The sequence below is a fragment of the Macrobrachium nipponense genome, chromosome 2 (genome assembly GCF_015104395.2).
Source record: "Macrobrachium nipponense isolate FS-2020 chromosome 2, ASM1510439v2, whole genome shotgun sequence".
Classification (NCBI taxonomy): domain Eukaryota; kingdom Metazoa; phylum Arthropoda; class Malacostraca; order Decapoda; family Palaemonidae; genus Macrobrachium; species Macrobrachium nipponense.
In genome coordinates this window covers 119,658,382-119,685,881 of record NC_087201.1, presented here as the reverse complement: position 1 = coordinate 119,685,881, position 27,500 = coordinate 119,658,382, and the positions used below count along the sequence as shown (strand labels likewise).

At 38.1% G+C, this 27,500-nt stretch overlaps 1 protein-coding gene across 1 annotated transcript in view; it reads left to right on the top strand.

Annotated features, from left to right (window-relative positions):
• The window catches only part of LOC135221289 (neuroblast differentiation-associated protein AHNAK-like), a 161,538-nt gene that overhangs the window by 73,067 nt on the left and 60,971 nt on the right, over nucleotides 1–27,500 (top strand). The window contains 4 exon segments of the mRNA XM_064259099.1: nucleotides 21,654–21,831; nucleotides 23,336–23,465; nucleotides 23,732–23,954; nucleotides 25,273–25,480. Of these exon segments, the coding sequence (XP_064115169.1) occupies nucleotides 21,654–21,831; nucleotides 23,336–23,465; nucleotides 23,732–23,954; nucleotides 25,273–25,480 (739 nt within the window).

The following is a 27,500-nucleotide window of genomic DNA, read 5'->3' as shown; positions in this document are numbered from 1 at the left end:
ATGAATGTGTTTTTACTGTAATGCAACAGTATATATAGTGTTTTATGGGCCTTTTATCTTCATATACATATATATATATATATATATATATATATATATATATATGTGTGTGTGTGTGTGTGTGTGTATCCGTATATTTTATATATATATATATATATATATATATAAATATATTAGCTGACCAACCCAGCGCTGCCCAGGAAAACTGGATGCCAACCATTAAACTCTCTCACTCTCCTCCTGTTGAGATATTTGCTTCGGTTACATTATCCAGCATTTTTGACAATATATGTTTCACCCCCTTTCCTATCTGGCTGAACTTGGACTTAAAGGGCATTGGAAGTGTCACTATTCAATTCATCTCAGCGACCTTGAAAACAATGGGTTAGACACTAATATCTGTGATTTTCAGTTATTTCTACTTTTAATTTTTCACCCTTCTCACTACACCCCCTCCCCCCTTCCTATCAGGGCTGAACTTGACTTAATGGCATTGGGAGTATCACTATTTATCTCAGAGGCCTCAAAAAACTATAGATTAGATACTGATATCTGTTATTTTCAGTTATTTTTACATGTCACCCCCTTCCCCCTTTGGTGACAGTGGTCTAACTCTCACGGAATTCTTTCCCCGATAGTAAGTCATATGTATATCAATTTTGGTTGAAATATTCAATTCGTTTCAGATTTATGCTGGAACACACACACACATAAATATACCCATTTATATATATATATATATATATATATATATATATATATATATGTTTGTGTGTGTGTGTACGTGTGTGTGTATGTATGTATGTATGTATGTATATATTTATGTATGTACTTTGCCTTCCATATCTTAAGAAAGGTGGTAAAATTCCGTGTCTGTTATTCGACTGAACTGTTTGCAGTTTTTCTAGTAGTTCCAAGTGGGATTACTGTAGGTAAATGAGACAGGTATGACGCATAATCTCTTGGCTGGTTTTCCCTCCTCATGAAAACCACATTTTAAGAACAAGTTTGCAAAGCTCTTCTAGAGGAGCATTGTAACGAACTTTTTGTTTATGTAGATTTGCTTGCTGCAAAATCGTTTGCAAAATGATAATGGAGAATAGTTTATAAAATGGAGAATATTTTATAAAATGGGCGCGCTTTACTTGTTGAAAGTAATGTTGGTATAAGATTTATTTTATTTACAAGATTCGATCTATGTTTTTCTGTCTGCCTGCGTGTCTGTGTTTGCATTTTTACCTGTCTGTGTTTATTCTCAATATAACTTTCTCATAATCAAATAAACCGGACCGGAAAATAGAGACAAATGTTAAAGTGTGTTCTTGGCTGATCATCGGGAACTTTGAAAGGGAAAGTGCGAGTCCAAATCACCACTACCACCAATAACGACACTGAGGCATTGATAACGAGAAGACAGTTCCCGACTGAAGTGTGGAAGAGAGAGTAGCGAGATGGAGGAGCGAGGCGTTTGCTCCGTGACTCGGTCGGTGGTGAAGGGTAGGTAGTAAGTGTGCCGGTAACAGGTGTCACATGGCCTGTAAGTTTGTCGAAGCAGATCTAGCGTTTTGGGGGGAACCGGGAGAGAATGATGATTACCGGTATAGAGACACTTCGATGCACAGGGATGACCTCATTGTCTCTCTGTAACTTAGGAACCCTAATCCTGCACAGAAAAAAAAAAAGAGAGAAAAAAAAACTTGTTATGTAAAACAGCCAACCAGCCTTCCCACTAGGCTCTTCCGGCAGGCCTGGCGCTATTCCTATCCCCTCTCCCATCTCCCATTCCCCGTTCCTTCCCCCTTGCAAAGATCCCAAACCCCGTCCCCTGCTCTTTAAACCGTCAGCCCTGAGACCGCCATTTTGCTAGCAGTGCAGTGGTTAGGAATGTTGGAAAATCGTCATCCAGAACGACAGCTCCAGACATTTTTTCTTGCTTGAGGCAAGCATGAATCATAACGAAATATGCGAAGGTCAGCCGCCTGCAAATTGAACAGCTTTCATTTTTTCAGGAAGTGTGTACTTCAACTTTCAGTGGTTGTCTCTGTAGCGTTAATCTGTTTTTAATGGGATAATCGAAGTGGCAGAAAAATATGTATCATACTTCTGTGTCAGTCTGAAGCTTTGCATAGCATATTTCACGAGTGCACATTTAATTGGGCACATAGAAGTAGGTTTTCAGAACATTGCGACTTCCCTTTTTTCGTCAGCAGTTTCATAGGAAGAGTTTTCCAAAACGATTAGCTTTGATTCGTAAGCTTGACAGCGAATCTTTCTAGGTAGGGCAACAAGTATTTAGTAGCGCTCTGTAGATGTTTACAATATCCACTTTCTGTTTATCACTCCTATAGCATTCGTGCATTTTGTGTAGGCAATTGATTCAGAGAGATGGGCCACTGTTGATTATCATTAAATCAAGGCTGGAAAGGTGCCTATCTACTGTTCTCTGTCCAAGGTGTTACAGCGTATTTTCAAAGTAATGAAAATTCCCCGCTAACGTTTTCAGTACGACTTTTGATTTTCCTTTCAACATTTTACGTAGGCAAAATATAATCTCTCCTTACTTCGGGTACTTCCTGCCCTGACAGAACTCTTTCTTTGACTACTTTCATATACAACTGGCGAATAAGACAGTATCATGCCATCGATTTGTCGACACTTTGACGATTGGGTAGTAAAGTGAAAATATTGTATATATTTAGAAACACTAGGCTACAGCTCCTTGTTGATTAAATTCATTTGTGAAAGTTCCCTCTTATCGTATGTTCACAAATAAATTCACATATTGTTGGGTGTAGAATCTTCAGTTATCAATATTGTACTTTGCTAAGATGATAACCCCAAATGTAAATGTTTTCCAGTGTTTGTTTCCTTGAGATGTTAAGTGCAACTTCGTAAAAACTTGAAATTGGCCGGCACATTTTGTTCTTGTCTGTCAGCGCTTGGATAAAACCACAGGTTTTTCTGAACTTGATGAGACTTTTCTTAAATTTATATTACATGTGATTGGGGCTAAATGTAAATCCTATCCTTCGGTCGAAGTTGCTGCTATGTTCTTCCTGTTATTCTTTAATTAAAGGGTTGACGGTGCTTCGTATGTCAAAGTGGAAAGCAGCGAAATGCTCCCATGTTAGAGCCATTGTCCGTAAAGAAAGAGCGGCCATTCTTTTCATTACCTTTGTCGTGTGAAGACTTTGCTTTGTATTACTCCATTTTATTATTAGCCGTTAGTATCTTGCCATTTCCGAGATCCCTTAAAATTCTTGTAGGTAAAAAATACCTAATATTTCGTTACTTAGTCAGTCTCCAACCTTGGCAGAAAGTTACATAACCGTCTTGGAAATTATTGGTCATTTTGAAGGACTTGATCATTGACAAATGATGGTTGAACAGTACTTAGATCTAACAACAAATGGCAAGACCCATTCCTAGTCACCTGAAAATGCAGACTTAATTTGTTTTTATTATATTGATAATTATGTCTCATTTTGTTTCCGGTCCCTGTGATCGATGGAAATACTTATTGGAGTATTGTGTTTATATAAATCAATAATTCGTGACTCATTTCTTTGATCAGCAAGGCTACGGAAGTAACCGACTTACGTCATTTTTCATGAGGTTTGTCGTCAGATTAATTGTTCATTTCAATTTGGACTGACGTATCCCATTGTTTCCATACGAAGTCGGCAAACGCCAACGCTCGGAGCAACTGCCTGTGATTCTATTATTATTTTTCCTGCATGTAAGCCTTTGATTTTCCTGTTAGACATTATTTTTCTGCAAATATGCTTTAAAGTTAAAACTAGCAAAATGGTACACCTGAAAATGCAATGGCTCAGTTTGGAAGCTACGCTATCTCTAGGTTGTAGGCCATAAGTGATACACTGCTGGACAAGCTTCTTCCAATTTATAAAACATTCACCACTATTTCTCTTGCTTTTCCGCCACGTTTGGGGATAGTGTCGTCAGTGCACCTCATGCGGTGCACTGTATGCATTACTTAACGTTCTTTGCAGCGTGCCTTCGGCCCCTAGCCTTAACCTCTTTCGTTCCTTTTACTGTACCTCTTTTCATATTCTTTCTTCCATCTTCCTTTCCACCCTCTCCTAACAATGATTCACATTGCAACTGCTTTGAGGTTTTCCTCCTGTTACACCTTGGAAGCCTATTATTGTTTCACCGCTGAATGACCACATAGGTCCAAGTGCTTGGCCTTTGGCCGAAATTCTATATTCAATTCAATTCAGTTCTTGCTTGTCCACTAGCACTATCACAAGTAGTACATTCTCATTCTTGTTATTCACTTATTTGCTACTTCTTTTGCTACCACCACTAACCTTAGATATTAAAACCTACATTGGAGTAAAAGGGTTTTATTGTTACAGAACACTATTATTTTAGATTCTCAGTGGAGTCCTATGAATTTTATAATATAATATTGCACCATAAAATAATAAGTTTATTTTTATCCTCAGTACTTAAACTGTAAATGTTTGTCATATTAAATACTGATCATAGTCTCTACAGTTAAGTGGGACTGTATATTGAGGATGCCACAGAAGACTTGCAGTGTATTTTAGCCAATCCGTAAGTTGTGAACTTATAAAACTTGTTGACTGACTAATAGTGATAAAACCGTCGTCCTTTTCCTTTAATATCAGCCATAAATTCATATTTATATCGCATTAAAATACAACAAATCATGTTCATTTCTTCAGAAACATTTCTCGGGGACGGGAGGGAGATACTTACAGCACCGCCGCCCCCCAACCCCCGGTTGCTCGAGAATATTATTAACCGTATTATTTTCAGAATGTCCCCGCCCCCCACTTTTTGAGAGACCAGATGATACCCATTGAGTTTTATCAGAGGAGTAAGCGTTATCGGCAATTCATTTGCGATTCTAAAACGTTCTCCTGTTACATCTCCCAAGGAGGTTACTTATTTCTCTTCTCTCTCTCTCTCTCTCTCTCTCTCTCTCTCTCTCTCTCTCTCTCTCTCTCTCTCTCTGAGAATTCCAGGGAAATGTGTGATTTTTTAGGAAAATTCTTATTGAAAGTTGGTCTCATGACGACTAGCAACAAGTTTTGGGAGCGGAAGAAATGTGAATTCTGGGGAAAAGGAACCGTATTGGTGGGGGGGGGGGGAGGAAGAGAGGGGTGGGGGCTGGATTTCTTACCCCAAATTTAAGAGACTGAAATCTTGCGCACCTTCGCCGTGGGTTTAGGCAACTACATTTTGTTCATTTTGTAAAAATAAGTCCTATTGGAGATATCTACCCTTTGCCTGGAAGATTTCGTTTGGATTTCCACAACCATCAGTGCGCTTGTTGTTATTATTACAGGTTTCATTTTGTGTTGTTGTTGAAGAATTCCGGTACATAGGTAAGGATGGTTTACTTTAAAAAAAACTCGTTTGGTGACGGATTGCCGGAGACCGCCGTTACGGCACAGGAGAGCTACTCTCTCTCTCTCTCTCTCTCTCTCTCTCTCTCTCTCTCTCTCTCTCTTGTGTGTGTGTGTGTGTGTCTGTCTGTCTCGTTTGCCATGCATGCTTGCCCACGTCGTTGTTACCACCACTGTCTGATGACTGCCTGACGTAATACCCAGACTAGAGTAATGTTCAGTTCATTTAAATTTTACTTCCTTAAAAGAATGGAAAATACTTTTAGTGCCTCTTAAGTTTCTTCAAGTTGCGAGAGTTATGAAAATGGATCGTTTTTACGTAAAATAGAAAAGAATCTCTTAAGTTTATTGTTGATATTATTAGGCAGCAGTATCCATCCTTCCTATTTGGCGTAATCAGTCGTGGGTACAATTCAGTGCTTCCTGATTAGATAAGCTATATGCATCCGCACTTTAATAACGTATTACAATTTTGCGTATTAATTAGGAATACTAATATTCTGAACGTATCAGTAGTATTGCCATGAGTAAAAGTATAGCGTTTCAGAGGAAGTGTCCCTTTTAAGCCTAAAAATGTGAGTCGACCGTGCTTATGTACAGGCTCCTGGTTTAGACAAGCTCTTATCCGATGTCTATGATTTTGTTACTTTCCGTAAACTCTGATATAACGGACGGCTCATTTTACCAGGTTTGTTTTAACGATGATTCGTCGCTGAGGATTTCACACGAACGATAGACCATTACCGAACAGACTACAGGAGAGAGAAAACATAAAAGGAAGGAGAGTAGTGGTGTACGAATATGAATATCTTTTATTATTACTATTATATCAATGGAAGAAATTGTTTAGACTTTATTCTTACTATATACAACACATGGGAAATAGGTGGTGTGCATGCACGTAAAGAATCTCTTTTCAGGCAGTGGACTTATATTTGCTTTCAAATGATCGTGTAAAGAACTTGATTTTAAATAAAACTGAAGTAGTCTTGCATTCAGAGAAATTAAAACAAGTCAAGTTTTACAATGGACGCACGCTCACATATACACACACCATTATTTATTTATATATATATATATATATATATATATATATATATATATTATAATGTGTGTGTGTGTGTGTGAGAGAGAGAGAGAGAGAGAGAGAGAGAGAGACCATTTTTATTATCGCATGTGTTTTATATATGTCTTAGAAAACCTTAGGTTTGTACATTACTACGCTCACAATATAGGATCTGTTAAAGGTTAAAACTGTAATAGTGCGAACAGAATCCAGCGATCAAGCTGTTTTATTTTTTTTTTACTTTCCTGTTGATTTCCGCTTGCCTGAACTCTATCGCAAAAACTTAATATACTTTCCTAAAAAAACAATATACATGCAAAAGTACAACGAGAACAAATAACGTCATCTGGTAGAAAGACAAGTTATGGAAGAAAGGGTTTTTGCTCATATAGACCTTAAGTACTTTGCTGATGATTACAATATAATATACAATTAATGTAGGTACAGAGAATTTCCTATTTCATTTGTTAGAAGTAGGAGTTTTTCTGACTTTTAACTATGAGTGGAGAGTAGGAATGGAGGAAGGGTGATGATTACTGGGCTGGAATGTTGAAGGCGAAGCATTTGGTAGGTTCCCGTGTCATGTAAGAAATCAGAGCTAAGAAAGGAAGGAAGGAAGGAAGGAAGGGAGGAAGGAAGGCCAAGAGGGGAGGGGAGAGAGCCGAGGGGACCACGGTTTTACGGGTGTCGCATAACAGCGTGGCTTGTGGAGCCCCGAAGAGCCGCCGGTCGCATTCTTGCTCTGGCGACAGGTCAGGTCAGGTCAGTGTGGTCGCTGCTGCTGCTGCTGCCACCCTCGCGTGTCGCCGGCTAACCCCCGCTTGTGGATTTTGCCGTAAGGTGCATAAAAAGGGAGATAAAGCCTTCGGAAATTGAACGTCCAGAAAGGTTATTTTTTTGGTGTTAAGCCCTTGGGTTACAGTTCTCTTAGGAAAATAATCAGGGATGCTATTCTCATTGCCAAGATCTTTTCTCACTGGACAGAAGGTTTTCTAGTATCTTTCTATTCATTCGCATCTAGTCGTAATAAGTTTTAGTTCACCTTTGATAGATTTCAATACAGACTAAGTTCATGAAAGTTGCAATACCTTTTTTTCTGAGCACTTCGTGCAGCTTAAGTAGTGTTCTAGTTTCCTTGGGTTTTAAAATTGCAGCTCTTTGAGCCATTGGAAAGTTGCTTTGTAAAGATACACGCTTTCTTTTTTTATAAAATTATCCTGATAGTGTTAGAATGATCTTACGATAAAAAGCAAATTACTCAAGAGAACATGTATAGGCCAGCAAAGGAAATTTGAAGGGTTCCCAACAACTGAGGGCAGGAGGAGTTTTGCTACCTGTTCAGCACCTTCAGCGGAACAAATGGAGTTACCCCGAAGATGAGAGAAAAGGAAAGTGAAGAAAGTGATCAAGAGAACTGAGAAGTGACAGATGTTCGATGTTTTTGTTATCTCTGCTCATGTGTCCTACGCAAGTCCAAGTGCGTTTACCAAATGTAAAAGGAACTAGTAATCGCCCAGAAACAAATCCTGGAGCACAGAAAATAAAAGAATTTCGCGTTCTGCTTTCATAGTGCACTGTGTGTTGCAAGAATCGTCGAAGGGTGACTAAGGGAATATATTGTATTGAAGAAAAATGAGCTTTGATCATCGAGTGAAGAATAACACCATAAAAACATCTGAAGGCCTAATCAGATATGCGAAAGTGGTAACTATGTCAGATGAAGTACTTTACTTGAACAAATCGACGTTCGTTATTCATAGAAGAAAATGAACGCTAGAGAATGAAAATACTGATGCTTCGAGATCTGCTCAAACCATCTTCCCGGAGATAACTGATCACGTATTGAGGATATCTGACTGGAAATGAAACTCAATTACTCTTCGACTCAGAAATAGAAAAAGGAAAAAGGAGGAGTTAGCGGTACATATTGCTGGGAATATCTGTGCAATTTATTGCCATGTAAGATGAGTGCTGTGCTATGAAAAATCAGGAAACTGTCGCACAAGTGAGAAATGGAGGTTGGAAATTTACCGTTCTCTGAGAAAGTACAGGCCGCTCTGGTTGCCAAAAGTTCAAGACTTGGTAATTGGTAAAATCATTGCCATTTTAGAGTAAGAGGGTTCATCTGCAGAGTCAAGAGCCCTCGGTTATGAAAAGATCATTCTGACCAGTATTATTCGCAAAGTGATCAACAACTCGCGCATTGCTTGGCTATTGAAGATTGCCAACTAAGTAGACCTGGAGAAATTTGAGGGCTACTCCAGAGTAATATAGCTTTTACAAAGTAGATACGTGGGGAATACTGTTTGCATATTTTCATGCGGACGGTTTGTTACGTAGCTCTAAGGAGGTCAAGGAGGAGGACCTTTCCAGGAATTCCATGTTATATTCAAGAATACTATTCAGAAGTGATCTTCAGACCACAAGAAAACGTCCTGTATTTTGTGATATAATTTGTCGTTAAACTAAACAGTGATGTAGCATGACGTTGTTACATAGTTTACTTTCCATTCATTTATCGGAGAGTTTGTTTCATATTCCTATTTCATATTCTGATACAAAGCAATACACTCAAGAATGCTTGGAGAGGATCCTTATCATTTTTGCTGTAGTTATTTTAAGTTACATGTATGTAGCATTTTCCCTTAGCGATCATTAAATTTCAAGGATTTGTTTCTCTCTCTCTCTCTCTCTCTCTCTCTCTCTCTCTCTCTCTCTCTCTCTCTCTCTCTCTCTCTCTCTCTCTCTCTGTGTGTGTGTGTGTTTATCTAATCTTTTAAAATATGTAATTTTTTTTTCAGCCGAGTGATAAGGTCATTTTTTTAAATAACCAGATGATCATACGATTACCAGTATACAATTAGGTATTACCCGAGCAAAGCAACGAGCCATACACAGTTCAATTCTGGGTCATTTAAATTCCGCTTTGTGTGTGTTCCCTGACGCGAAACCCCCGGGGTGGATTTTTTTTTTTTTTTTTTTTCTGTCCTGACCCCACCCCTCGCCGTGGGGTGATCTCTAAACGGGGGGGAATTTTAACAGGGAGCGCGCTTGGGGGGAGGGGGTGTGGTCGGGGTGGAGGGGATATAGGGAGGAGGCACTTGGGGTGTCATGGGTTTGGGGATGAGGGGGGGTGTCAAACCGGCCCTTGTGCGTTTAAGGTGACTTTGTGTCGACTCACCCACCGGATTCACCCACCCAGCAACAGGCCTCACTGTGCTCACCCTAGCAGACAATCATCAAACTGTATTTGATATTTACAATGACAGACGATTTATGAAATCAATTACATATTAGGAAGAGTTCTCAGTGACTGACGACTTCAACATCGACACACAACCAGTTCAATGAGAATGGCGGTGAATTTTCAGGTGACAGCAGCTTCAGGTGTGGGCGAGGTACAGACGGCCGGTGAATGATGACTTCTGGCGCCTTACCTGGGACTATATAGGGGGACCATCGTGAAGACGAGCCGCCCCTACATCTTGGGAACCGCCCACCTGCCCTGACTCTCGTTATCGGAGGGGGCAGATTTGTATGCGCCTCTTGTACATGGAAAGCGACTTAGGACTAACGCACCGTAGCTGGGCCTACTCCGGTAACCGGTAAACTAGGCCTAATGGATACTTTGTGGAGATAGTTCTGTACTGTTGTATTTAATGATACTGCAATGATGGAAGTATGTGAATATTATTTCCTGTCTTTGAGATTATTATAGTGATTGCTGGTTCTTTAGTGATTATGAAGTACGGGCACATAACAGCTCATGTTACCTGCCCTGCTGTAACAAAACGAGGGTGTTCCTGCACTGCCGCTGTAATTCATTAGAATCACCTCTGCTTTCCAGAGATTACTTATTTAGTTTACGCATTTGGTTCTTTAAATACGATCGAAATGATTGCCGTTTAAAATCACATCTTCGTTTTATTTTCCATCTTAATTATGATAATAATGTACTCTGAGTAGCATGCTCATTTTCAAGCATACACAGTGTCGGACGAGTCCATCAGTAAGGGAACATGATTAAGATGCTTGATGTTTTGATAATCAATGACTGAAGTAGAACCTACTGTATACTTGAACAAAATGACTGGGGACAGACGTATTCCGGAAAAGGGCAAGGTTTTACTTTATGAGAGAAACGAAAGGCCTCGCCACTGACTGATCACGTGACCTTCTCACACGATTCGCTCCTTTCCTCTTTTGTTGGGCGTCGTTTTATCTCGTCGAGATAAACTTTTCAAGTAGCTACTGACCAGGCATTGCTTGCCATTAACCATCCCATGGACGAGGACAAAGAGATAGTGTGCAAATAAGTGGGTACAACTGACCAAGTCTTATCCGCTCGTGCCTTGTGTCATGTTCTCCTCTTCTTTCTTCGCCTTCTCACGCAGTGGGGTCGGGTGTGTTACCAACTTGGTGACTTAGTCTCAGACCAGCTGAGTGAAGGAGGACCGAGCGGCGGGGTTAGCTTCTGGACGCCTCGACGATGCTAGGGAAAACCAATACGATTTACTTGACGCCAATTTTATAGTTTAGCCCGTGTTGTTTTTGACTCGTGCTGGGTGGAGAAATCGTGACCTTTTGTGAAAGAAATTCGAGGCGATGTGCAAAGCGATTAAGCCAAAGAAAGACGAAATGTTGTGGTATTTAATCTCTTGGCTCTGCTTTTTAATTAAGTGAGTATGGTTTACAATTTCTGTATCATTTTTTCTGCCAATGTATGCATAATTAAAGGGTCAAGTGTTATAGCTAATGTGTAGCTACAGGGCTTGTTTGTAGTAAAATTCATCATAATATTCAGGGGTTGCCTCTGTCTATTATGACTTCGTTCACGCCAGAAATTGAGGAATTGTTTTTAAAAAATCTGATGAAACTGCTGGTGTCTGCTTCCCAGTGGTTTGATAATCACTTTGTACGAAAGAGGCGTTTTTCTTCTCCATGACCGAGGGATGTTCAGGATCTGTATCTATCATCTATGATAAGTAGCTTCTGGAATATGAACCTTTTAGGCAGTCAATTCAAAGATGCTTTTTAGAATCATCACAATGCTTTGTTGGCCCCTTTTTTGCTTACTAAACATCCAGCGGAAAGACGAGGGAAGGCACTGAAGTCATTCGTTTTTTATAATGATAATGAAATCATTATTATCATCATAGTCCCTCTGTAAGGGGCGAACAAAAGATGAAATATGTCGTGTGTTTGTTTGCTACCGCTGCATTAGTTCGTATTAGTCATGGCTGAAATGAAGGTGCGGAAGCACAGTCCATGAAGTCACTACCTTGTCGTGTAAGGAGGCACCTCTGGGTCATGTCTGGCGCCCGGCTGGTGTCAGTGTCGGGGAGGGAAAATCCAGAGGCCAAGTCAGACCCTCCATGGTTCATGTCATGGGTACATGACTTGCTTAGTCTCCTGGCAACAGCAGTCTTGCGGTATGAATCATTCTGACGAAGTATAATGATATTTTGTAATTCACAAAGTTAATTTTAAGCATTATTATCTGAACATCTTATCCGAATGACTAAATATATCCGGGTTGTGATTGCTGGCGTTGTTGTCGGTCGTTCTGTAATGAACGAAAGCTATTTTAGGAACCTTGTTGGTTGATCACTCACAACATTTTTAGGGTGACTTTAATTATTTGTGTCATCTGGTTTCATCCGGCTCCCTGGCTTTAAAGCCGGTCGAGTTAGTTCATCGGAGGCAGATCCACCTTCCCTGAGTCAAACCCCTTCCCCCCTACTTTCCGATTTTTGACAGCTTGCTCATCAATCATCAGTATTTGCGGAATTGTCAGTATGATTTTTTTTTTAAGCGGTAATACTTAGCTGCATCGGAGAACATTGCAAACTTGCTTTGGTTGATTTGAAATTCCTTATACTACATATTTTTTCACGCATCACCAATAAGCTATCATGAGTTATCCCGTGAAATAAAGGAGATATCGCGCGCCCACACGTACACTCGCGTTTGCACACACACGCAAAAAGAGATGGCCGCTGTTTTTGAGGGAATTAGAGCAAAAAAAAAAAAAAACTTCCATTAAACTATATAATATCTTCATAGATTTGTACACCACTAATGGTGAGAGTGAAAACATGACATTACCATTGTAAGCTTACCTAATATGATTGGGGTCATCAGTCACGTTTTGTTGAATTAGTCTGCATGCAGTTCTGACGGTAATAAAGGTAATCAAATTAAAAACCAGATTTTAATGGCAATTAAATCATCTGTCAGTCAATTGAATATTCTTCAAGCCAAGCTCTGTATTTCCCCATCGTTAGTGGTAATTCGTTTCATATTTGCTTTATCCTACTTGTGTACAGACAAACACAAACCTGCAACGAAAACACTAAACCGCATGACAGAGGTTAAACAGTTAGCCAAAAAGCAATATTTCTGTTAAATGATAATGCCAGTACATTGACTTCGTGTTTCCCAAATTAAACTCCACCCAACAAGATAAACGTTTGTAGGCTTATCAGTTCCCTTGGTGATAAATTCTCAGAAATAGATCAATGGTAATTGAACGCGAAAGAGTCTCTCTCTCTCTCTCTCTCTCTCTCTCTCTCTCTCTCTCTGTACATCCATGCACATGTGACTATATGATATATTACATGCATGTACATAAGTTTGCCCCGTAAGAAGGTAGTGCTATCAGTACACCGCAGGCATTACTTACTGTTCTTTGCAGCGTGCCTTCGGCCCCTAGCTGCAACCCCTTTCGTTCCTTTTACTGTACCTCCTGTCATATTATCTTTCTTCCATCTTACTTTCCACCCTCTCCTAAAACTTGATTCATAGTGCAACAGCGAGGTTTTCCTCCTGTTATACCTTTCAAACCTTTTACTGTCACTTTCCGTTGCAGCGCTGAATGACCTCATAGGTCCCAGTGCTTGGCCTTTGGTCTAAATTCTATATTCAATTCACTGCACATATGTTGAATCGTTTAAAACATTGGAAAGAAGCTTGACTCGTGTTGAAAACAGATGTTAGCCCAGGCAGTTCTTGTCCATCAAACATTGATGTTGGTGCTTTTCTAGTATCTCATATTATCTCAGAGGGTCAGATTAATGCAGCATCCCATCAACTACTATTTCATCCCCCTTCGTCTCCTCACCAGCACCACAGCAGCGACACCATCTTCAGGAACCGACAATTATGCTGGCTATTGACGACAATCGTTATACGATTCGCTCTAGACTTCCCGTCATTTTTTCCCCTTAGTTCCCCAACAGTTCATGTTGAAAGATTACAACCTCTCCAAAATGTTCTTTCAGTTTCGTAATTTCATTTCGTAAATACTCTCCAAACTGTGGGTGTGTCCGTGCAATGTATGTCCTATATATATTTTCTTATTTTGTATGAACGCTGCGCTTGTGCTAGATATAAGAGTGTGTAGGACATCAATCTTTGGTCATAAGCTTAAATCTGAGGCATGCTTATCTTTGAGCTTTTGCTTTCATGTTCGTCATGATGTATTGAAACACACACACACATTAGTAATAAAATCCATGTCGGTATTTAAGTAGCATTAGGGTCAAAACTATTCACTATTGGTTAGCTAACGAATATTTTGTATCCAGAGAATTGAGTATTTTAAAGCCAAGTAAGTACTATGTTTATACGTATTGTTTATTGTATAACATGTAGTATTATTTATTGTATAACATGTAGTCGATGACACAGGGCATCCCTCGGTGAGGCAAAGGTGGTGCCACCTTCGCCTCACGGAGGTATCTCTTCTAGAAGATACACATTTATTTAAATTAGAAACAGCTATAGGGCATCGAGCGTCATTTCGAGACCTGGAAACTCCAATTTTTTATCACCATATCAATAAATAGTCCGCTGGCCATTTGTAAACTCTCGGGAAAGAAGGTGAACTCCTCCCATGACCCCTTATCCTGTTCTTGACTGTCTTCTATTTCTATTCAGTGTGATAGTCGTGGGCTGACCCTTAATCTTTCCTCAGTTGAAACTCATTCATCCCCTACTTCGCTGAGTCCTTTCCTCTTCTCTGATACCCAGCTCCCCAGATGTGCTTGCCAGAACTTTTGAGCTCTTTCGTTGCAACTTCTATTCATGTTTTTGTTTTCAGTGTTGCATCTGTGCCCAAAGTAACATTAACGCATCCATAGCTAGATTTGAGATGTTGAATCTGTCTATGACACCATTCGAAACATTTCTTCGTCCAAGCTGCAGTTTTCTGTACTTTTCTTGTTAATCGTTAAATTTAATTGGTTAGGTATTTTCTTTAACTACCATCAGTGTTTTCTCTCTACCGTGAAGATTTCATGAGGCGCTGGATGTCTCCATTCCATTTACAATGGAATTGGAAAAATGAGATCATCACCTTATCCATTACTGATTAGATTGAACAAATTATTCCACAGCCAGAACTTACTCCAGATGTTCATTGCCTTATTTCTGTTAGTTCTGCAGTGACCTTTCCCTACCAGTTCCCTCTACGTAACCATTCCATTTGCTGAAAAGGAAACAAACATCTCGCTTAGTTCAAAATTTCATGACAATTATTTTAAAATACATTCTGTTCTTAGCACATCATTTTTCGCTCCTGGACGGGACTGAATCAAAGGCATTTCATTTGATCAGTGACTCCGGTTTTACCTCTATGTTTCTTTGCCCTGCAGTGTGGCCACTAGCTCTTTTTTTTCTTTTTTATTATTACGTACTATTTCGGCCACTATCCTGATTAGCTAAAGGAGAGAGCCTGTCTGCTCTCAAATACGCTCAAAAGTCCACCCAGTCCACATCATTCCACGTTTACTGTGAGGTTAGACATGCAGGTATTACGCACTCCAATGGTTGTTTTACCTTTTACTGTCAGGCATTGGAAATCCTTTGTTGATCTTATTTTCCTTGGCTCATATTACGTTTCATCCTTCAAAAAGAAGCTGGTCTGTCGCTCCTTTCTGGGTTAAGCGTGGCTCTTTTCATTCCTCATTGCTTTTCTTGCTTCTTTGATCTACCTAGGCTAAATAAGCCAATTCAGTTGTCAGTGCCGTCGTCCTCCAGATGAATGCTTTGGACATCCTCTATCATTTAAGCAATTCCTGGAATGCTGGTACATCTTCAATAAACCGCCGCTGCATTGCCCTGTGAGCCATACAATATCAAAGGGCGCGTGCCTCCTGACGTGACCCTGAGTCCCTAGTAATGAATAGGGATGCGGCTGAGCAGCTCTCAAGATCACTATCCAAGAATGAGTTTTCTTTCAGTTTTTCTAAATTGTTAGAGGGAAATTTCTTTGCATTATTAAGTACTGTCCTATTTAATATATACTAATGGATTCTTGAAGTTTTCATCTTCCCTTTCAACATTTATGAATGAAGAAAGGAAATACTACAGAGGATTAGAGGAAACGGATCATAATTGATTATTCTTCAAGTGCATCTATGTATATATCTACCTTAATGGTCTTGGGAATATTATTTATCATTAAGCTAAGATTTCGAAGTAGCCGACCAATTACTGAGACTATCTATCTATCTATCTCTCTCTCTATCTATCTATCTATCTTTCTTTATATATATAACTATATATCTTTATATATATATAACTATATATATATAATATATATATTATATAATATATATATATATGTGTGTGTGTGTGTGTGTGTGTGGTGTGTGTGTGTGTGTGTATATATATATACACGTAAATGATGTGTATTTATGTATTTATTTATAGAAATCACAGCTTCCCATAACTTTTTGATTTCCTCTCAGTGTGGGACGCGCTTATCACCACATGTCTTGTATCCGGTTGGGAGATAATTAAGGTACCGCCTAATCTACTAGGCTAGGTAGGAGAAAATCTTATGTGTATTTTTTCTCAATAAGAACCGTTTCGTGCGGTATTTCTTGTTACTGGGTTGTGTCATTTTTATATGACAAGAAATTACTAATGTTTAAAAGTTTTGCAGCATGCTCATACCCGCGCGTATATATATATATATATATATATATATATATATATATATATATATATATATATATATATATATATATATATGAATTTTAATCACATCACCGCGATTCATATACATGCATTAAGATACTAATGTCCTTTAATATCCAATTCGCTCTACTTCGGAATTAATATATTTTCATATATGTTAACCGAAGGGGAGGTTTTAGTTGTTAATAAATTCGTCGTTGTACAAGTTATTTACATGCTCGCCTACCGATTCGGTAGTCCCGAGTTAGATTCCTAGCTCTGCCAACTATGAGTCAGAGGAGTTTGTTTCTGGTGATTAGAAATTGATTTCTCGTTATAATGTGGTTCGGATCCCACAATAAGCTGTAGGTCCCGTTGTTAGGTAGCCGATTGGTTCTTAGCCACGTAAAAATGTGTAATCCTTCGGGCCAGCCCTGGTAGAGCTGTTAATTAGCTCAGTTGTCTGGTTAAATTAAGATATACTTTTAGCTGGTAATAATTTCGTCCTCTCGTTGATTCGAACCAGCGGACGAAATTCTTATTAACTAAAATATTCCCCTTCGGTTAACATATATAAAATTATATTAATTCCGAGGTAGAGCGGATGGAATATTGCAGTATATGTGTAGCTTAATCAATATATATATATATATATATATATATATATATATATATATAATATATATAGATATATATGTATATGTATATATATATATATATCTATATATATATATATATATATTATATAGTATATATATATATAAATAATATATATATATATATATATAATATATATATATGTGTGTGTGTGTGTGTGTGTATGTATTACATTTGTATAATATACACAAACATTAAGCTACAAACGTACTGTCGGGTGTTCGAGTCACTTAGATACCAAACCATTCATCACTTATAATTCACCTCCGGTGATATTCCTGAAGTAGCGCGAATTGGATCTTAAAGGACATTGGTGGCTTATGTTTTACTAAAATGTCCCGGTGACGCCATCAAAAATTATATATATATATATATATATATATATATATATATATATATATATATATATATAGTTTTATTCACCATGTTTCAATAATCAATTACAGTGCGTAATTTACTTACAAATCTTGTTGGCCATGCCTTAAATTATATATACAATATTTTTCTTTTTGCCATTTCACCTGTATTGAAACGTACCCTAATGAAAAATCTGTGGTTACGAAACCGGAAATAGGTAGAAAAATACCACACTCCGAAAATTTTTGCAAGGGTTCCGTTGTTCATATTATAAACTGTATTCGTTCGGTGTACTCTTACTGTGCGTTCTTTCATGTTTAAGAATCACATGACTTCTGTTACATAGAATAAATCTGTTTAAGCCTTCAACTAAATGGTTTCGCTGCTGATTTGATGACGAATTAGATGTTTTCACATGATTAAGAGGCAAGAAAAAAAGCTGGAACATATTCCTAATTATAAAAAATGTTTCTGCCATTATTGCTCCAAACAAGAATTTTTTATTAGCATCGAGTAAGACAATACAACTGCATATACGAATACAATTTGATACTGTACATACAAACATAATGTCACATACTTCCATAAAAGGACAGTCATCCTTTTATTTTCATCCCGATTTCAAAGCAAAGCTTCCTCATCACATGGAATCAGAAAATATATCTCATGCATGTATACAATTTGACACTGATACACACACACACACTATATATATATATATATATATATATATATATAATATATATATATATATATATATATATGAAGACAGGAGCAATTACTCACAGGATAAGCATATTGGAGTATGAAGAGGCGGTCTTTCCTTTATCCATTTATTTAGCGCCGACGTTTCGTATCAGCTTGATAATACATTTTCCAGGCTGAAATTTAAAAACCTATTTAATAAATAAAAAAATAGAACGGAATAAAATCAGTGACACAGAACAACAGTGAAAGGCTAAGAGCCAACACAGAAAAAAAAAAAAAGCAAATAGGAGGGGAGGGTAACTGTACCTACTCTTAACCACCAATCATCTTCCACGCAATTGTTTATTGCCTAATTACCTGTCCAGATTTTTGGTTACCATTCCCCTCTATAAGATCCTAACAAAGTCAGTCGTCCTTACGCTACCGCTGTGGGTAGGTGTCTGTTTTTTTTTTTTTTTTTTTTTTTTTTTTTTTTTTTTTTTTTTTTTTTTAATTCTGTATTGGCTCTTGGCCCATTCACTGTTGTTCTGTGTTTCGTTTTTGTTCTATGTTTATTAGATAGGTTTTTAATTATGGTGTTGGTTTAACATTTAATGTGTATATTTTTTTACCACTTAATGAAGGGAAGGATAGAACGCCTCTCCATGCTCCAATATGCGTAATATATATAGTATATATATATATATATATATATATATATATATTTATATATATATATATATATATTATATATATATATATATATATATATCGTAGATATATATATATATATATTATAGATATATTATATATATATATATATATATATATATATATATATAAACTTATACGTATATATATATATATATATATATATATATATATATATATATATATATATATATATATATTACAAGATCATTTCATAAACGTTGTCGGGAATGATAACATACAGCTTGTGACAAGTAGTAAATTCCGAAATGCTGTTTTAACTAAGTTACTGTGATAATGCTGCCTTCTCTCTTGTTTTGCTCGAAAGTTACAGAACAAATTCATTTAAAAATAAAAGTTTCTTTATGACTCAATTTCTTAATCTGAATTGTTTTGTCTTTGGAACTTTTCCATAATTTCCTTATGCAGACCTTTGGTGGAAGTACTGGACTAAATTGGCCCAACATCTGCAAGCATGAGCATCAGGCCTAACCCCTGGAAGACGCCCAAACCCACTGCAGTGGCTGCTACTGCAGGAGGGCCTGGCAATGCAGCCACTAACGCTGCTGATGGGGAGGGCGCGGAAGCTCCACCGAAACCCCCTCCCCGTCATGAGAAGGGGGAATCCCAAGCACGCAGGGTAAGTAGTGCTTACGAAGAGCAGTTAAAAGAAAAAAGCAAAAGGCCTCCGTTGAGGAAGGCTTTCACTCACGGCGACAAAAGCCAGGAAGGTCTGCAACCGAAGCAGCCAACGAAGCCTCAACCTGAAGAATCTCGAGCACAGGATGAGCCACCTGTTCCTCAGCAACGGAAACAGCAACCGGTGCGAGGAGTAGATCGAGAAAAGCAACAAATGCAACAAGTTCAACAGCAAAAGGAGCGAGAACAACAACAACTTCAGTTGCAACAACAACAGCAAAAAGAAAGGGTTAATCAACAGCAAATCCAACAAGAAAAGGAACGACAAGAGAAATTGCAGCGGGAAAAGGAGCAGCAACAACTTCTCCAACAAGAAAAGGAAAAGGAGAGAGAGCGGCAGCTCCAACAGGAGAAAGAGCAACGTCAGCGGCTTCTCCAGCAAAAGGAGAAAGATAAGCAACATCAACTTGAGCAGGAAAGGGCGCGACTGCAGCAGCAACAGCTACAGGAGCAAAGGGAGAAAGAGCGACAGCAGAAACTAACGCAGCAAAAGGAGAAGGAGCGACAACTCCAGCTCCAAAAAGAAAAGGAAAGGGAGGAGCAACAACAGCTCCAAAGACAAAAGGAGAAGGAGCAACAACAGCAATTCCAGCGAGAGAGGGAGCGGCAGCTGAGAGCTCAAGAGGAGGAGCAGCGACAACAACAACTCCTTCAGCAGCAGAAGGAGAAAGAGAGACAAAAACAGCTCCAGCAAGAGAAGGAGCGACAACAGCAGCTTGAGCAGCAAAAGGAGAGGGAGAGGCTGCAGCAGCTTCAACGTGAAAAGGAGCAGCAACAGCAACTTCAGTTGCAAAAGGAGAGAGAGAGGCAAAGAGAGCTCCAGATTGAGAAGGAGAGACAACGCCAAATCCAACAGCAAAGGGAGAATGAGCATCAGCAACAGCTTCAGCGGGAGAAAGAGGAACAACTTCAACTCCAGAAGGAGAAAGAGAGACAGAAACACCTACAGCAAGAGAGAGAGAGAGAGCAGCAACTGCAGCAAGAGAAAGAGAGACAGCAGCAACTGCAGCAAGAGAAAGTGAGACAACAACAGCTACAGCAAGAGAAAGTGAGACAACAACAACTACAGCAGGAGAAAGAGAGAGAACAGAAGCTGCAGCAAGAGAAAGTGAGACATCATCATCTACAGCAAGAGCAAGAGACAACAGAAGCTGCAGCAAGAGAAAGAGAGACAACAACAACTCGAGCAGCAGAAGGAAGACGACCCTGACAGGTGTTGTGCGGCAAAGGCCGAGTTTCAGATACTACAAAATTTGGAATGATTTATTTTAGAGCTGATACATGGGACATGTTTAACCACCGCTGGATATTCGAATTAATTTTTGCCAACTCTTGCTTTTTATTTTCCTTCTTTGCTTCTTCCACATTCTACTGGCTTTGTGTCATTAGACTTTATTGGCATTATAATTTTTCTGCATTAACGTTACATATATATATATATATATATATATATATATATATATATATATATATATATATATATATATATATATCATAATAATTATGCTCACGTTGGCTAGCTACGCTCGCTAATTTTTATCATCAATTCGCTTTTTGCATTTATATTTTATACAGTTATCTTTGTCATGACAGAGAATAAAGTATAAGGTGTAATGTACGTATTTTTGTCTCGTTAACTAATAATACGGTAACGTTAGTCACGCTTTGCCGGCAGTTATTGGTAAGGTTACTCATTTTTGGTACTTAAGGTTTCTGTTAGCCATTCTTCCACTAATGTTATTGTATTGGCTGAAGTCTGTTTTGTGCTAACTTTGAGGAATCGTTTTCTATATGAAATCTGATTTTTTTTAACTAAATTAATTTTTCCTCATAGGTTTCCTTAGACAAAATTGGAGAAAGTTAAAATCAGACACTGAGATTTTGTACTGATAATACAAAAGAGCTGGTTACTCCATAAACCAAAAATATTCTTGTTTATTCGAACCTCTTCCCTCAGAATCAGAAATACTAGTAGTTTTTACTCTTGATATTGGTATCCTTGCAAAGACTCCCCCAGCCTAAAATATTCATACCCTTGGAGAGACTGCAGTCTCATATTTGACATTCCAGGAGATCTGTCCTTCTCACTCCCCAGTGTATTTTTGCAGGAAGCTGGCTAACTTCTTCAAGATGGGCGTGCAAGACGGAGCCGGAGTAGTGACGCAAGTGCCTCCACCTCAGCAGCATACGCAGATGTACAACACTGATCAGGTCACCAACAACACTACTCCCCACGGCATGGCCAACTCTTTCGAAAGGAGCGGCTCCTACGATGCCGGCACCAAGGTTAGATACAAATGCTCTGGCTCTCAGTCTTCTGGTGAAATCATTTTGCTGTGTTTTAACATCTTTTGCATCAGTGTTTGAGTTTTTAATGATCATTATTACTCCTCCTCTGAGGTTTTCGTAATTTGATTACTTTATTGGCAGTAACTCTCGTGCGATTTGTACTACGCATAACGAAGATACTACAGATACTTATGTATCTTTTATTTTGACTTAAGTTTCATGGAAAGTAGAACTTTTCAATTTATTACACGTTTGAAGGATGTTTTATAGTGAAATCTAGGGACGTCTTAATTGCCAGTTTCACATTTGAAATGGCTCGCTGGTGTTGTACGATCCTTAAAGTAGAGCAGAGTTGATAAGCAGGTCTTAATTTTTATGGTCATTTTATTAATAATAATTATACTCTGCAGTTTTACTTATAAAGTATTTTTGACTTTTGAAATTTGTGCATCAAATGATGCCTCATTTATAGTTTGCAAGAAGCAGTTACGCAACTACAAACGTATATTTGTTTGTATTTGTTCACGTCACCAGTGAATATTTTGAGGACTTGACAGGAAATATCATTCTACAAATCCGAAGCAGTAGTGACAGTCGCGTTTTCAATTTTTTTTTTTTTTTTTTTTTTTGTAGTTTTAGTATTTCAGCTTTTCCTTTAATTTACATTCGGCTCATGAATTTTAATTTTATACTGAAGTCTTGCCTTAACAACAACTGTTTCGAGATATTTTACTGCTTTGAAGCTCTTTCTTTATTTTAGTACACATTTTAGTTCTGTCATTAACCTGTGCCCGCATTATCAGATATGTAGGTATATATCAACACAGATTTTCCCCAAGTTCTTGCTGACATTTACTCTTCCAATATTACTCTTTATGAAGACCACTTTTATCATTTTCATTTATTAAGGAATTTCACGCTCTTCCCCAGATCTGTGTAGCTTTTAAGTCAACAGAAATCAATTCGTCTCTCACTCATGCTTTTCTGTTATCAAACGAACACTACCGTTTCTTTTACTCTTTCTATAACTGCACTTTCTCGTAATTCCTAAAGATGCTTATTAACGTGGGATGCACTGTGCTTTTTTACCTTGGCCAGAGAAGCAATGAGATACTCTTATCAACAACCTATTCTTGCATGAAAACAAAAGATTAAAAGGGATTTACCGCTGTTTATATCGTCCTCACCAGCCATCATTGATATTGAGGTTAGATATCAAGAAAAACTTTATGCTGAGTGAGTTTAGAGTGTTGATAAAAGAGTATGACTCAAAGATTTTATACGTACTTTGTTTAAAACTCTCGTCGCAGAAAATATCTAATGTGGATTATTGAAAATACCAGAACAACGGAGAGTTCCGTGGATTAGGCGTGTCTTCGGAATTAATGTGCATAGGGGGCTGGAACTGCCCATTCAGTAGTGTTATTACTTGGTATATGGTATTTCTTTCTACTTACACTTAAGCACAGCTTCAGTTGCCTCTTGATTTCTTTGCTTCCAGGGCATGAGCGCTCACCGAATGAGTAGTGGGGCAGCAGGAATCAACTTTATCCAACAGCAGGCTCAAGTGCGTGTCCTCACCCTCAACCATGACGTCCATTTGGACTCTACTCTGTTCCGTTTACAAAAGGGTATGTGAATGTCAGTGTAGACGCTTTGAGAAAGGGTTGGTTATTGTAGCTTCTTATATATGTTATGGAATATATAGTCAATCTTTTATAGCTGTACTTAAAGCGAGTTATTGCATATTAGCCCTGTGATTTATTGGACACTGTAGAACTACACAAATATTTGAAAAATGGAATACCTACCACTTTTTGGACTTTATGTTGAGACCATTTATATCGACTCGGTATTTGATCAAGTGGAATTAATATTAAATATTGTTATATTCCAGGCTGGATCCTGCAACTTCGTCCCGGCCCTTCACTTTTAGGACGACATGTGAGTGTCTTTACCAACCATCCGGAAACTCCTTCAGAATCCTTCACCCGTAATCGATACCGGCGTTTACAGTGGAAGAGCGACTCTCGCAATAAGGGTGATGATACTGCCTTGTTTGTGGAAATTAACATCGTTACTGCTGGATCTTTCCATTTCTATTTCACTTACGATACAAGGTATGTAGTAAGTGAACAGACGAGAAATGCATCTTCCAGACCTTTTAGAACCTTGAAATGTTGACCCTTACAATCTTATAACAGGGAACTGATTATTGTCTTGGTAATTAATATAAATTGTAAGAAAGTTAGTTTTTATTTTGTATTTTGCCTCAGTATAACAACCACACTTACTTTCCTGTTTTTCAACTATAGGTTTTGACTTTTCAAGACCAAGTTCATTCATTGTATAATGGATTCTTGTGTCCCTGTTTCTGTCCACTTGTAGCCATTTCAAGGGTTTAGAAAAGATCTCAGAACACCGATGAAGGAGGAGGGTTTCTTTAGCTGAAGCATGAAGCCATTGAAAATTTATTGTATTTACATGATACTTAGAGATTGAGACGTGTAATGCTAGTTTTTTTTGTGTGAATGTTTCATTACTTCTTTCCTCTGAGTTAAGCCCCCTTTCTTTTTTCTCATTTTTGTTTATATCAGCCATCACTCATATAAGTTTAATAGGTTGTTCTTCCTCTCAGGATTTGCATGAAACTGTCCAAACCAGGTTTAGGTTTATTTAGCTTTAATTTCTTTTGTGCCAGTAGTCTTAGATCTTAAATTTTCTTTTAGTCTTACAGTACATGCATTGTTTTTATAGTTTTGGTAAAGTCAGATTTACTTATGAAATTGCACATTCAAATTCACTCCAACATTATAGTCTCCTTGCGTATGTATAAGATGTAAAGGATACATGAATGAAAGACGTATGAAGGAATCACTTGATCACCTGTTATGTTTTACGCAGCTCCTCTTACACTGTAAAAAGAACCCTGGCATGAGCACAAGGAACATCTGAATCCTGAACATCATGAATGAAAAAATAAGGGCATAAGTAGAGATTTTATGTTCCTTAACAATTTTAAGAGGTTTAGAGGGTTTTGACTTGATTAACTTAATGTCCTTATTTGTCTTAAGTCAGTGCCGAAATTCAGCCTGTGTTTTAAGTTATTATGATTGCCTAAACTCTGTAAATTTAGAATGACCTGCTTTGCTATTCTTTGCAAGTTCTTGGGTGAACATCAAATAGTAAGTGCTTATTTAAGCTAGGTCCTCTGTCCTCACCCTTATTCCGTATATTTTTTAACACATACATTGTTGTGGTTATTAAATTTCTCATTTTCACCAAGCTCACACCTTAAAGGAAGTTTACAATATGTATTTATCATTCATTTCTTCATCTCTGTATTTAACTGAGCCTTGAAATCTAAGGTAAAATAATTTTCTCTCTATTTTGTTGTATTGAACTTAATGTTTTATTTTTTAATATTTTTTTTTTCAGCGAAGATCGTGAGAAGGCTCGTGGTTCAGGTTTCTTCATTGTTGATCCAACTCTTACTGTGGGTACAAATAGTGAGGTTCTGCCTCTTGACTGTATACAATGCCAGACAGTCCTTGCTAAGTCTCTGGGTCCTCTGCCTGACTGGGAACAACGACTGCAAGTGGCTTATGAGACTGGTTACAACATGGTCCACCTAACTCCAATCCAAGTAGGTTTTATAATTTGAATTTTAGTTGTTACTTATCCGTATTTTAAAATAGTTTGATTTGTATATCTTTCAGAATGAATACCGCTCTTTAAGAGTGCTTTCATGTGCAGTGAAAACAGTCTATTCGCACTGAATTCTTGACCTGTAATAATCCCTTTTCTTTTCATAAAGCAGTGTTTCTTGACAGCATTATTATTGGTGGTCGCTGTTGAGTCCTCAAGAAGTTTTCCCACCGTGGTGTGCCAGCCTTCTTCATAGTGACTAGACTAATATCAAATATCTTTTAGCCTGGTCTTGTAGCTGGGTAATGTGCCATAATGATAAACACTATGGCACATGATAGAGTATAATGAACTAAAAGACAAGAGGGCATTTTCTCTCATCTTCAATGAAGCTGAACCCAGTTTTTCCCAAGTCAAAATCTGGAAGAAGTGACTGCTGCACATGCCTGTCAGCCATCTTGTTTGTGACTGGGCTGGTTAAAAGACCACGAACAACTACTCTGTTAGTCAACGTAGGATGATCCCTTGCCCAAATCACATACTTTTTCATAAGGGAAGTGGGAAGGTTTTGAGGACTCAACAGCGACTAACAAAATTAGGTTTTTCCTACGTCAAAACCTGTTTTTTTATATATAGTGTAGTCATTTGTTTCGTCCTCAAGGCGCATTACAAAGAAATTGACAAGTAACGAAAGACTTGAGCTCTCAAAATTTTAATCCCAACAACCCAGAGAGAAAACTAAACCATTTCTGTTCCGAGGTCAAGCCGAAACATAAAACAAGAAACTTGAACTAGATCTTATGTGTTTAGGGTGAATTTCTGTAGTGACTTACCTAAGTATGCTGTGTATGGTTGCGGTCTTGTTGCACCTTCCCAAGCGATAGTCAGCATACCCACCTGTTAGGAAGAACCATGGTTTCCACTCTAGTGCCTATGAGGTCAGGATTAACCATACCACCTACTGATACACATTTTAGTCAAATTTGTTCGAGCTCATGTCAGTAATGCTTTAAGAATACTGCCTCTGATGACCACCCTGTATATTCGGAGACCTCATAGAAAGAGAAGTTTGAAGAAGGCCAACGACATACTTACTTTCCTAATATCATGGGACCTAGGAAATGAGTGTGTGTTTCCCTTTTTAATGAGTGACACTAAAATTCTTAGCCCTTGTAGAAAGAGATTTATTCGTGCTAGGGTGTAGGAAAATCGAACCTTCTGGGATGTTTGCCGTGACTTGTACGTAAGCCTTGAGTGCTTGAACTTGGCATAATGTTTTGTCTGCTAGATTGCATTTTCTTATAAGAATAGATTTCCTTCTTAAAGCATCCTTATTCTTGGCCAGGAATGATTTGGCCAGAGAACAGTAATTTATCAGCAGTTTGTGTGATATATCATCTCCATCTAAGAGAGCCCAGTTCACTAATACAGGCTCCTGATGCTAATGCAGTGAGGAAGAACACTTTGCTGTTGTATTGGGTCTGCCGAATTGAAGAGTAGATAGAAGTCTAAGTACCTTGTTCAGGGACCAAGTGATTGGAAGTCTTTCGGAAGCGGGTCTTTGTAGAGCGAAAGACAGCAGAAGGGAAATGACAACTTCTGTGCTGGAGTCAATCCTGAATTCATAAAGCTAGGGTTCTATTAATGCTGCCTTGTATGCCATGATTGTAATTAAAGTCATTTGTCATCAAAAAGGTACTATATAAGAAAATTTTAGTTTTTCTATAGAAGTCTCAATGGGCTCTCAGTATGGATTTAATCTAATCATATCTTCCATACGGACTGGTATTACCAAATAGATGATGTCCGTAATATTTGTGCTAGGTACCTAGCAATGTTGAGGTAGTAGTTTTCACGATAGATATTTAAAATATCCATATGTGAAGGTCTTTGCTCAGAAATTGATCTTTTCGCCCTTTGATGAAGTAATAGGAACTAGTGCCTGTTTGGTCAATTTGGGGCTATTAAGTAAGCTGTTCCTGTGAAGGTTAGGAGTTTATTTAAAACCTTCAAAATCT